Source organism: Procambarus clarkii, chromosome 13 (genome assembly GCF_040958095.1).
Source record: "Procambarus clarkii isolate CNS0578487 chromosome 13, FALCON_Pclarkii_2.0, whole genome shotgun sequence".
NCBI lineage: Eukaryota > Metazoa > Arthropoda > Malacostraca > Decapoda > Cambaridae > Procambarus > Procambarus clarkii.
Window position 1 is genome coordinate 21,991,078 of NC_091162.1, and position 14,810 is coordinate 22,005,887.

General features: G+C 44.4%; 2 protein-coding genes across 2 annotated transcripts in view; both read left to right on the plus strand.

Annotated features, from left to right (window-relative positions):
* The window catches only part of LOC138364398 (mucin-3B-like), a 28,712-nt gene extending 25,619 nt beyond the window's left edge, over positions 1-3,093 (plus strand). The window contains exons 13-14 of the mRNA XM_069324017.1: positions 214-1,108; positions 2,347-3,093. Coding sequence (XP_069180118.1) covers positions 214-1,108; positions 2,347-3,093 — 1,642 coding nt within the window. The remainder of the gene's footprint in view (positions 1-213; positions 1,109-2,346) is intronic.
* A 1,999-nt stretch (positions 3,094-5,092) lies between these two features.
* Positions 5,093-7,969, plus strand: LOC138364399 (mucin-2-like). Its single transcript, XM_069324018.1, has one exon. It carries the CDS (start codon positions 5,093-5,095, stop codon positions 7,316-7,318), a length of 2,226 nt encoding a protein of 741 aa, XP_069180119.1. The 3' UTR covers positions 7,319-7,969.
* Positions 7,970-14,810: the final 6,841 nt, after the last annotated feature.

Consider the following 14,810-nt stretch of genomic DNA (forward strand, 5'->3'; position numbering starts at 1 on the left):
CGTCACAAGGCCAACTACCACCACTGTCACCACAACGCAAACTACCTCCACTGTCACTACAACGACAACTACCACGACTGTCAACACAGCGCCAACTACCAACACTGTCAACACAACGACAACTACCACAACTGTCACAATAACCACAACTATCACCACAACGCCAACTACCACTACTTTCACCACAATGCCAACCACAACCTTTGTCACTAGAACGCCAACAACAACCACTGTCACTACAACCCCAACTACCACCACTGTCACCACAACTCCAACTACCACCACTGTTACTACATCTCCAACTTCTATCAGAACGCCAACTACTACCACCGTCACTACAACTCGAACTACCACAACTGTCACCACAACGCCAACTACCACCACTGTCACTACAACGCGAACTACCACAACTGTCACCATAACGCCAACTACCACCACTGTCACTACAACGCCAATTACCACCATTGTCACTACAACGCCAACTACCACAACTGTTACAACAACACCAACTACCACAACTATCACTACAACGCCAACTACATCAACTGTCACCACAAGGGCAACTACCATAACTGTCACTATAACGCCAACTACATCAACTGTCACCACAACGCCAACTACGACTTTTGTCAGCACAACGCCAACTACCACCATTGTCACCACAACGCCCATTACCACGACATTCACCACAACGCTAACTACCACCACTGTCACCACAACGCCAACTATCACCACAACGCCAACTACCACCACTGTCTCTACAACGCCAACTACCACAACTGTCACTACAACGGAAACTACCACCACTGTCACAACAATGCAAACTACCACTACTGCCACCTCAACGCAAACTATCACCACTGTCACCACAACGCCAACTACCACCGCAACGCTAACTACCACCACAACGCTAACCACTACTACAACGTTTAGAATAGCCACAACGCCAACTACCACCACTGCCACCACAACGCCAACTACCACGACTGTCACCTTAACGCCAACTATCACTACTGTCACCACAACGCCAACTACCACAACTGTCAACACAACGCCAACTACCACCACTGGCACCATAACACCAACTACCATTACTGTCACTACAACGGCAACTACCACCACTGTCACCACAACGCCAACTACCGCTACAAAGTCAACTACCACCACTGTCACCACATCGCAAACTACGAGGAATGTCACCACAACGCCAACTACCACCACTGTCATAACAACGCCAATTTCCACCACTGTCACAACAACGCCAAATACAACGACTGTCACCACAACGCCAACTACCACCACTGTCACCAAAACGCTAACTACCAAAACTGTCACCACAACGCCAACAACCACCACTGTCACTAAAACTCCAATTACTACCGGAACGCTAACTACCACCATTGTCACCACAACCCCAACTACCACCACTGTCGCAACAAAACCAACTACCACTACTGTCACCTCAACGCCAATCACCACAACTGTCACCCTAACCTTAACTACCACCACTGTCATCAACACTCGAACTACCACCAAAACGCCAACTACCACCACTGTCACCATAACGCCAACTACCACCATTGTCACCACCACGCCAACTACCACCACTGTCCCCACAACGCCAACTACCACGACATTCACCACAACGCCAACTATCACCACTGTCACCACAACGCCAACTACCACCACTGTCACTACAACGCGAACTACCACAACTTTCACCACAACGCCAACTACCACTACTGTCACCACAACGCCAACTACCACCAATGTCACTACAACGCCAACTACCACAACTGTCATTACAACGCCAACTACCACAACTGTCACTACAACGCCAACTACCACCACTGTCACCCCAACGCTAACTACCAAAGCTGTCACAACAACACCAACTACCAGCACTGTAATCACATCGCCAACTACCACCACTGTCACCATAACGCCAACTACCACCACTGTCGTCACAAGGCCAACTACCACCACTGTCACCACAACGTCAACTACCACAACATTTACTACATCGATAACTTCCACCACTGTCACCACAACGCCAACTACCACCACTGTCGTCACAAGGCCAACTACCACCACTGTCACCACAACGTCAACTACCACAACATTTACTACATCGATAACTTCCACCACTGTCACCACAACGCCAACTACCACAACTGTCACAATAACCACAACTACCACAACTATCACAACAACGCCAACTACCACGACTGTCATTACAACGCCAACTACCAACTCTGTCACCCCAACGCTAACTACCAAAGCTGTCACCACAACGCCAACTACCACTACTTTCACCACAATGCCAACCACAACCTTTGTCACTAGAACGCCAACAACAACCACTGTCACTACAACGCCAACTACCAACACTGTCACCACAACTCCAACTACCACCACTGTTACCACATCTCCAACTTCTGCCAGAACGCCAACTACCACCACTGTCACTACAACGCGAACTATCACAACTGTCACCACAACGCAAACTACAACCACTGTCACTACAACGCGAACTACCACAACTGTCACCACAACGCCAACTACCACCACTGTCACCATAACGCCAACTACCACCACTGTCACTACAACGCCAATTACCACCATTGTCACTACAACGCCAACTACCACAACTGTTACAACAACACCAACTACCACAACTATCACTACAACGCCAACTACATCAACTGTCACCACAAGGGCAACTACCATAACTGTCACTATAACGCCAACTACATCAACTGTCACCACAACGCCAACTACGACTTTTGTCAGCACAACGCCAACTACCACCATTGTCACCACAACGCCCATTACCACGACATTCACCACAACGCTAACTACCACCACTGTCACCACAACGCCAACTATCACCACAACGCCAACTACCACCACTGTCTCTACAACGCCAACTACCACAACTGTCACTACAACGGAAACTACCACCACTGTCACAACAATGCAAACTACCACTACTGCCACCTCAACGCAAACTATCACCACTGTCACCACAACGCCAACTACCACCGCAACGCTAACTACCACCACAACGCTAACCACTACTACAACGTTTAGAATAGCCACAACGCCAACTACCACCACTGCCACCACAACGCCAACTACCACGACTGTCACCTTAACGCCAACTATCACTACTGTCACCACAACGCCAACTACCACAACTGTCAACACAACGCCAACTACCACCACTGGCACCATAACACCAACTACCATTACTGTCACTACAACGGCAACTACCACCACTGTCACCACAACGCCAACTACCGCTACAAAGTCAACTACCACCACTGTCACCACATCGCAAACTACGAGGAATGTCACCACAACGCCAACTACCACCACTGTCATAACAACGCCAATTTCCACCACTGTCACAACAACGCCAAATACAACGACTGTCACCACAACGCCAACTACCACCACTGTCACCAAAACGCTAACTACCAAAACTGTCACCACAACGCCAACAACCACCACTGTCACTAAAACTCCAATTACTACCGGAACGCTAACTACCACCATTGTCACCACAACCCCAACTACCACCACTGTCGCAACAAAACCAACTACCACTACTGTCACCTCAACGCCAATCACCACAACTGTCACCCTAACCTTAACTACCACCACTGTCATCAACACTCGAACTACCACCAAAACGCCAACTACCACCACTGTCACCATAACGCCAACTACCACCATTGTCACCACCACGCCAACTACCACCACTGTCCCCACAACGCCAACTACCACGACATTCACCACAACGCCAACTATCACCACTGTCACCACAACGCCAACTACCACCACTGTCACTACAACGCGAACTACCACAACTTTCACCACAACGCCAACTACCACTACTGTCACCACAACGCCAACTACCACCAATGTCACTACAACGCCAACTACCACAACTGTCATTACAACGCCAACTACCACAACTGTCACTACAACGCCAACTACCACCACTGTCACCCCAACGCTAACTACCAAAGCTGTCACAACAACACCAACTACCAGCACTGTAATCACATCGCCAACTACCACCACTGTCACCATAACGCCAACTACCACCACTGTCGTCACAAGGCCAACTACCACCACTGTCACCACAACGTCAACTACCACAACATTTACTACATCGATAACTTCCACCACTGTCACCACAACGCCAACTACCACCACTGTCGTCACAAGGCCAACTACCACCACTGTCACCACAACGTCAACTACCACAACATTTACTACATCGATAACTTCCACCACTGTCACCACAACGCCAACTACCACAACTGTCACAATAACCACAACTACCACAACTATCACAACAACGCCAACTACCACGACTGTCATTACAACGCCAACTACCAACTCTGTCACCCCAACGCTAACTACCAAAGCTGTCACCACAACGCCAACTACCACTACTTTCACCACAATGCCAACCACAACCTTTGTCACTAGAACGCCAACAACAACCACTGTCACTACAACGCCAACTACCAACACTGTCACCACAACTCCAACTACCACCACTGTTACCACATCTCCAACTTCTGCCAGAACGCCAACTACCACCACTGTCACTACAACGCGAACTATCACAACTGTCACCACAACGCAAACTACAACCACTGTCACTACAACGCGAACTACCACAACTGTCACCACAACGCCAACTACCACCACTGTCACCATAACGCCAACTACCACCACTGTCACTACAACGCCAATTACCACCATTGTCACTACAACGCCAACTACCACAACTGTTACAACAACACCAACTACCACAACTATCACTACAACGCCAACTACATCAACTGTCACCACAACGGCAACTACCACAACTGTCACTATAACGCCAACTACATCAACTGTCACCACAACGCCAACTACCACCACTGTCAGCACAACGCCAACTACCACCAATGTCACCACAACGCCAACTATCACCACTGTCACCACAACGCCAACTACCACCACTGTCTCTACTACGCCAACTACCACAACTGTCACTACAACGGAAACTACCACCACTGTCACAACAATGCAAACTACCACTACTGCCACCTCAACGCAAACTATCACCACTGTCACCACAACGCCAACTACCACCGCAACGCTAACTACCACCACAACGCTAACCACTACTACAACGTCTAGAATAACCACAACGCCAACTACCACCACAACGCCAACTACCACGACTGTCACCTTAACGCCAACTATCACTACTGTCACCACAACGCCAACTACCACAACTGTCAACACAACGCCAACTACCACCACTGGCACCATAACGCCAACTACCATTACTGTCACTACAACGGCAACTACCACCACTGTCACCACAACGCCAACTTCCACCACAAAGTCAATTACCACCACTGTCACCACATCGCAAACTACCACGACTGTCACCACAACGCCAACTACCACAACTGTCACCATAACGCCAACTACCACCATTGTCACCAGAACGCCAACTACCTCCACTGTCACCACAACGCCAACTACCACCACTTTTACCACAACACCAACAACAACCACTGTCACCACAACGCCAACTACCACAACTGGCACTACAACTCCAACTACTGCCAGATCTCTAACTACAACCATTGTCACCACAACCCAAACTACCACCACTGTCACAACAATACCAACTACCACTACTGTCACTTCAACGCCAACCACCACAACTGTTACCACAACCTCAACTACCACCACTGTCACCAAACCTCGAACTACCACCAAAACGCCAACTACCACAACTGTCACCTCAACGCCAACTACCACCACTGTCACCACAACGCCAACTACCACCATAACGCTAACTACCACCACAACGCCAACTACCACTACAACGTCTAGAATAACCATAACGCCAACTACCACCGCTCTCACCACAACGCCAACTTCCACCACTGTCACCACAACGCCAAGAACAACCACTGTCACCACAACGCCAAGAACAACCACTGTCACCACAACCCCAGCTACCACTACTGTCACAACAACACCAACCACCACTACTGTCACCTCAACGCCAACCACCACAAATGTCACCCCAACCTCAACTACCCCCACTGTCACCAACACTCGAACTACCACCAAAACGCCAACTACCACCAAAACGCCAACTACCACCAAAACGCCAACTACCACAACTGTACCCATAACGCCAACTACCACCATTGTCCCCACAACGCCAACTACCACCACTGTCAGCACAACTCCAACTTCCTCCATTGTCCCCACAACGCCAACTACTACCACTGTCACTACAACGCGAACAACCACCACTGTCACCACAACGCCAACTACAACAACTGTCACTACAACGCGAACAACCACCACTGTCACCACAACGCCAACTACAACAACTGTCACTACAACGCCAACTACCACCACTGTCACCACAACGCCAACTACCACAACTGTCACTACAACGCCAACTACGACAACTGTCACCACAACGCCAACTACCACAACTGTCACTACAACGCCAACTATTACTACTGTCACCACAACGCCAACTACCACAACTGTCACTACAACGCCAACTACGACAACTGTCACCACAACGCCAACTACCACCACTGTCACCACAACGCCAACTGCCACAACTGTCACTACAACGCCAACTACGACAACTGTCACCACAACGCCAACTACCACAACTGTCACTACAACGCCAACTATTACTACTGTCACCACAACGCCAACTACCACAACTGTCACTACAACGCCAACTACGACAACTGTCACCACAACGCCAACTACCACAACTGTCACTACAACGCCAACTATTACTACTGTCACCACAACGCCAACTATCACTACTTCCTCAGCAGCGCCAACTACTACTACTGTCACCACAACGCCAACTACCACTACTTCCAGAACAACAAAAACTACCACCACTGTCACAACAACGCCAATTACCATAATTGACAACACAACGCCAACTACCACCACAACGTCAACTACCACCATTGTTACCACAACGCTAACTACCTCAACAATGTCAACTCTAAACATTGCCATAACAACGTCTACTACCATTACTGTCACCACAACAACTACAACCCCTTTCACCACAACGCCAACTACTATCACAATCACCAAAAAATCATCTACCCCCACAAAAACAACTACCACTACAAGACCAACTACCAATAAACCACCAACTATCACCACAACCACTAAATCTATTTGTTCGTCAGGTTGTTCGTGTTGTAGCAAGAGACCACCTAGGATAACTGGATAATAACTACCAGCTCTCTCACCACACTAGTAACTACCAGCACTTTCACCACACTAGTAACTACCAGCACTCTCACCACACTGTAACTACCAGCACTCTCACCACGCTGGTAACTACCAGCACTTTCACCACACTAGTAACTACCAGCAGTCTCACCACACTAGTAACTACCAGCAATCTCACCACACTAGTAACTACCAGCAGTCTCACCACACTAGTAACTACCAGCAGTCTCACCACACTGTAACTACCAGCACTCTCACCACGCTGGTAACTACCAGCACTTTCACCACACTAGTAACTACCAGCAGTCTCACCACACTAGTAACTACCAGCAGTCTCACCACACTAGTAACTACCAGCAGTCTCACCACACTAGTAACTACCAGCAGTCTCACCACACTGTAACTACCAGCACTCTCACCACTTTCACTACAAGAAAACTTGCTATATAATTTCTCGACTTGCGCAATGACAATCAATAAACAAAGGTATAAATAAACAATTCGTGGTGAGAGGTTGGGTTGATGCATAAACAACACCTTCTTCCCATAAATACAATAAATTTGAAGTTAGATAAAGGGAGGTTAGGCCCAGGACGGCTGGGTTGATGCACAAATAACACGGTCCTCCCATATTTATGATACATTTGAAGTTAGATAAATGGAGGTTAGGTCAAGGACGGTTGGGTTGATGCACAAACAACACGTTCCTTCCATATTTACGATAAATTTGAAGTTAGATAAAGGGAGGTTAGGTCCAGGACGGTTGGGTTGATGTGTAAAAACAAAACACATACCCAACACTATATCTACAATATTGAACACAGTTCCAAGTTTTAAAGGAGAGGGGCTGTTAGGTCCATATCCAAAACATCACTTTTCTATGAATATGGTTACAATGTTCAACAAAGAACCTAGCAGGTTAGGCACGGTGCGGATAGGTTCATATCCAAAACTTCAGTTTTCGAAGAAAAATAGATAAAATATTCAACAAAGCTCCAAGACTCTTGCAGGTTAGGCACGGGCATTTAGGTTCATATCCAAAAAACATCACTTCTCTGAGTATATGTCGCATCAGAGGTTGGGTCCAGGTTTAGATGGAATGGGTGAAAATGTGGGTAAAATGGGTTTTGGCTGTGCTATGATACACAACATTTAGGCATATTTGGTGGAAATTGTCTCCAATTTGGTGGCGATAGCTTAAATTTCCCCAACTTTAATCAAATCTGCAAGATCAGGGATAGGTAAGGCTATGTAGGGTAGGTTGAAATATGTGAAAACTTTGGCTAAAATGGTCTTTGGCTGAGCTATGTAACAAAACATTTTGGGTATATTGGGTAGAAATTGTCTTAAATGAGGTTGAATTTAGGTAAGCATAAATTTCACGAACTTTATTCAAATCTAGCTTGGGATATGCTAGGTCAGGTTAGGTAAGGCTGTGTAAGGTAAGATGGAATAGGTGAAATGAACTTTGGCCATGCTAAGATACAAAACATTTGGGTATATTCGGTGGAAATTGGCTTAAATTAGGTTAAATTTAGGTGGGAAAGGCATAAATTTTGCCAACTATAATCAAATCTGACTTTGGATATACCAGGAGAGGATGGGTAGGGTTGTCTAGGGCAGGTTGGAATAGGTGAAAACTCAGCTAAAATGAGCTTTGGCCGTGCTATGTTCCAAAACATTTTTGGGTATATTTGGTGGAAATTGTCTTAAATTAGGTCAAATTTATATGGGATAACTTAAATTTCGCCGAGTTTAACCAAATCTAGGTTTGGATATGCTAGGATAGGTTAGGTAAGGTTGCGTAGGGTAGGATGAAATAGGAGAAAATGTAGGTAAAAAAATGGGCTTTGGCAATGCTATGATACAGAACATTTGGATATATTTGGTGGGAATTGTCTTAAATTAGGTCAAATTTAGGTGGGAATAGCTTAAATTTCATCAACTTTAACCAAATCTAGGTTTGGATGTGCTAGGTTAGGTTAGGTAAGGTTGTATAGGGTAGGATGGAATAGGAGAAAATGTAGGTAAAAATGGGCTTTGGCAGTGTTGTGATACACAACATTTGGGGATATTTGGTGGGAATTGCCTTAAATTAGGTCGAATTTATGTGGGATAGCTTAAATTTCGCCAACTTTAACCCAATCTAGGTTTTGATATGCTAGGATAGGTTAGGTAAGGTTGCGTAGGGTAGGATGGAATAGGAGAAAATGTGGGTAACAATGGGCTTTTGCAGTGTTGTGGTACACAACATTGGGGTATATTTGGTGGAAATTGCCTTAAATTAGATTGAATTTAATTGGCATAGCTTAAATTTTACAAACTTGAACTAAATCTAGGTTTCTATATGCTAGGTCAGGTTAGATGAGGTCGTGTAGGGAAGGACATATATATATATATAATATCTTAGGGGGTCATGAACTAGCATGTTAATGAAATAGTGTAAATTTTCCTATTTGGGGTTCGAGCTATATGGCCAACTCATGTAATGTATGGACAGAGGTGACATAGGCTCGTATGTGAGGATATGGGATGCTCATATTTAGTTAGTTTAGCTTTTGCTAGGTTAAATTTAGTCAAATTTGTGTAGTATAAGTATATTTTTTTGATAGATTTAGATGAATTTAGGTTTTAATAGGATGCATTTTTGATAAGATATAGCAAATTTTGCATAAAATTATCATAGAAAATATTGACTTCACCTAACCCTACCTGCCCTAACATAACTAAGGCTAGAACAAATAAGTCTGTTAGATGGTTTGCATAAATATATATGGGTGGCCTGATTGGAGAGGATGTGACAAGGAAGGTATTAATACGACATTAAAAACAATGGACATATGTTAGATGAATAGTTTAGCACTAATAATGTTGAAATATTAATGGAAAATGAATGTGTTTTATATTGAGCTCATCGGAAGTCATATGTACCTTTTTAATATGTGAAATTCTGACTTTTGGGAGTTGGTTAAACTCAGCATATTGTAATTAATGTCCTAAATATACTTAGAAAAATATCATGCAAATTGTGTATTGTGTGACCCAGTTGGTTGTGTTTGTATTTGTACATATATTGTACAATTAATATACTTGTGTAATAATTGTGCAGATTATGTATTTTGCATAAGTTGTATGATTATTGCAATTATGTATTGATTATATCTCTATAAATTGTGTATTGTTTTGTGCAAGTCGTATGTATTAATTGTATATGTATTTGTGGAAAATTTCTAGTTGTGTATTTAATGAATATGTGCTAGTTATGTATTGTTCAGTTGTGTATTGATTTTATTTTTGAGCAATTTGTGTAAATGTCGCAATTGTATTTGTGTAAATCGTGTATTTATGCTAGTTGTGTATTTTCATATTTGAGGTAGTTACGTATTGTACGTACTTGTGCTAGATATGTATTTGTGCAAGTTGTGTAATAATTATGAAAGATGTGTGATATATGTGAAAGTTGTGTATTAATTGCGCATGTTGTGTAATTGCATATGGACGAATTGTTTATTTATACCTTTGTTTATTGATTGTCATTGCGCAAGTCGAGAAATTATATAGCAAGTTTTCTTGTATTAATTGTGCAAAGATGTACAATAATTACACAAATTGTGTAATAATTGTCCATGTTTTATAATAATTTTTGTGCTAATAGTGCATTTATGCACGTTGTGTTTTTAATTTGTTGAAGTGGAACTGGTGCAACTGTATTTTTGTGTGTAAATTGTGTATTTTGTGTAAGCTCTGTAATCTGAAAAAATAGACCTTAATGGTGTAAGTGTATTTGGTTTATGAGACAATGTATGAGTATTTTGTGAAAATTATGTATGTGGAATTGTGTAATTTTAGTGAGAGCGCATTTTTGATTGTCTAAATGCATTAGCATTTTGATATATTTGTGCAAATACCATACTTTGTGTAAATGTCATACTCTGAGTGTACATGCAATATTGTGTAAATGGTATATTTTTGTGTGCAACTGACATATTTCGTATGTAAATGTCATATTTTTGTGTGATTGTATATTTTGAGTGTAAATAATATATTTTGTGCATAAATGGCATATTTGGCGTGTAACTGCTGTATTTTCTGTGTATGGCATAAATCACATCTGTTTAATGGGGGAAATGGTGGCAAAAAAACTAGGCTAATCTCTATGAATATATGGGTTGTGGAGTATGTGTAGGTATGTATGCATGTATTTGCGAGTGTTGGTTTAGAAACTAGGATTTTTTATTTTTGAGGTGTAGAAATGATTAGGCTATGAATATAGTGACTAGCATCCAGCTGAGTTGCTAGATGGATGAATTGAGGTGCGACATTTGAATGGCTATTTGATGGATGTCAGCACAGTTGACTAGCCTATCAACACCGCTACTAATCCGCTGTACTGCCAGATGTGTGGTAACTACTTGTGGATTATAGTTCGATATCTAGCTATAGGGTTTCATTATTGTTGTTGTGTATAAAACTAAAATGAGAGCTATTTATTAAAACTATTATTGCAAACTAATACTGGAAGTGGGATCCCTTGGTTGTTTTAAGCATAGAATGGACATGAATATGAATGAGATTGGGTGGAGATATATAGGAGCCTCGTATGGGTCAATAGGACTTCTGCAGTTACCTTTATTCTTATGTTCAGCTCACCTACAGTGTTGCCAGATGTACGATTCTCCAAAAAATTGTGGTATGACATTTGGGTTGCTGCTATACTTTTGCACTTATCACCGAATAATGATTACAGTTGTGGATAATTAAAATGTATATTCTTAAACCTCTGATTAGGTTAGGTGGGGATGGATTGTTTAGTCATTTTTGAATAATAATATCAAATACAGTACATATACAGGTAGGACGCTAAAGGTTGCATTGGTTATCTGGTGACATCACACACATAGTCGACCAGTCAGGTGCTGTGATACCTTGACACTTATATGCTAATGGCCAACAATACCTTATCCCTATACCTGAGGTGGCTTTTCGTGATGTCACTAAATAACAACGACAACTGGTCTGTAGAATGTATTTGTTTTGTTGTATATAATAAGTTAGGTTAGGATGGTTTGATCGGGTTTATGAATAGCAATGAGCGAAAATACGAAAAATAAATAGCTGAATATCAACTCTGATGAAGCACAGAGTACAGTTGAGGTATTAAGCCAGATTAAGAGTTCACACTTATGTGTGAACCTCCTGGGATCCGCATTTAGCACGTTGGCGCCTAGGTCCGCATTAGGGATGATGACGTCAGAAAAGAAGGTAACTGCAGAAGGCCTTATTTCAAAAAACATGAGAGGCTTGCTTTTACTGAATGAGTATTTTTGATCTGTTATATGCTACAGTAAGGTGTGGGAGGTATGTTTTGAGCGAATGTGAGATGTGTATACGGTTAGGGACAATATTGGATTACTACTGAACTCGCATTGAAATTGCCAATGCCCAGGGCTCTGTTTTTTTCATATATATGACTGATAGCAGTTTTTTCATTTTTATTTTGCCCTATGCGAAATAAACGATCTTTCAAGAAAGATTGTCAAAGCTTACATTACATTCTCTAGAAATGCGAAGAAATAGATGTGACATGATAGAGCTGTGACTGAATGGACATGATAAAGGGGGATATTAATAGGCTATTAAACGTATCAACATGAGACAGAACATGAAACAATGGGTATAAATTGCATAAGTTTAAGATTTACGAAAAAGTCCTGGTAAATACTGGTTAGGTAACAAGGGGAGAATGCTGAGATACATGATAGTTCTCGCTCTGAGTTGCTCCCCCTTTTGATACAAGCAATGGCCGATGGTGTACTGGAAGTAAATATGAAATTTAAAATGGTCTAGGGATGATGGTATTTTACATTAGGTTTCAGGGTCACTGGGTCACAGGGTAACGAAAAACACATGGCTCATAGACCGGCTATTTAATCCCCTTGATCGTGCCTGCGCAGGAACGCTGAGCGACTAGCTGGTGACGTCATTGACCATTAGCGATGTCTGTGCATGGGTCACTGGGGTAACGAAATTTGGGTGTGCCAGGGACCGGCTTTTTAATCCCCTTGATCGTGCCTGTGCAGGAACGCTGCGCGGCTAGCTGGTGACGTCATTGACCATTAGCGATGCCTGTGCATGGGTCACTGGGGTAACGAAAAACACACGACTCAAATCAAAGCCGTTTAATCTTACCGGGGCAATGAAAAACACACGACTCAAATCGAAGCCGTCAAATCTCACCGGGGTAACGAAAAAGACACGACACAAATCGAAGCAGTTTAATCTTACCAGGGTAAAGAAAAACACACGACTCAAATCGAAGCCGTCGGAAAAAGCAAAACGACTTCGATCTGTGTCGTTTCCTACTACTCATGGGCGGGTTGGGGGAGGCTGGTGTGGGCGGGTTGGTGGAAGGTGGTGTGGGTGCATGGGCGGGTTGGGGGAGGCTGGTGTGGGCGGGTTGGTGGAGGCTGGTGTGGGTGTATGGGCGGGTTGGGGGAGGCTGGTGTGAGCGTATGGGCGGGTTGGGGTAGGCTGGTGTGGGCGGGTTGGTGAAGACTGGTGTGGGTGCATGGGCGGGTTGGGGGAGGCTGGTGTGGGTGCATGGGCGGGTTGGGGGAGGCTGGTGTGGGCGGGTTGGTGAAGACTGGTGTGGGTGCATGGGCGGGTTGGGGGAGGCTGGTGTGGGTGCATGGGCGGGTTGGGGGAGGCTGGTGTGGGTGCATGGGCGGGTTGGGGGAGGCTGGTGTGGGCGGGTTGGTGAAGGCTGGTGAGGGTGCATGGGCGGGTTGGGGGAGGCTGGTGTGGGCGGGTTGGTGAAGACTGGTGTGGGTGCATGGGAGGCTGGTGTGGGCATATGGGTGAGTTGGGGGAGGCTGGTGTGGGCGTATGGGCGGGTTGTTGGGGAAGGCTGGTAAGGGCGTATGGGTAGGTTGGGGGGAGGCTGGTGTGGGTGTATGGGCGGGTTGTTGGGGGAGTCTGGTAAGGGCATATGGGCGGGTTGGGGGGAGGCTGGTGTGGGCGTATGGGCGGGTTGGGGGAGGCTGGTGTGGGCGTATGGGCGAGTTGGGGGAGGCTGGTGTGGGTACCTAGGCTTGTTGGGAGGGTGGTGGGTGGTTTGCATTAACGTTTAAGATATCCATTCCAAAGGTTGTATTAACGTTTAAGATCATTCCAAAGGTTGTATTAACGTTTAAGATAACCATTCCAAAGGTTGTATTAACGTTTAAGATAACCATATCTAAACTTAAAAACAACGAAATCTTACCGATAATTCAACAGAATCTCAACCATGACGATTAACATTGTTCTCATTCTGAGCCATAAGAGGATGTTGTGGCGACGTCGTCAGAATGTGATATGAACCCAACCAAAAGTGTCCACTGAAGCCTCAATAAGTTACCAGATGTGCCTGTGGCCTCAATAAGTTACCAGATGTGCCTGTAGCCTCAGTAAGTTACCATATGTGCCTGTAGCCTCATTAAGTTACCATA

Coding starts and splice junctions, on each gene's coding strand:
- LOC138364399 (XM_069324018.1), top strand. CDS start 5,093: ATGCAAACTACCACTACTGCCACCTCAACGCAAACTATCACCACTGTC.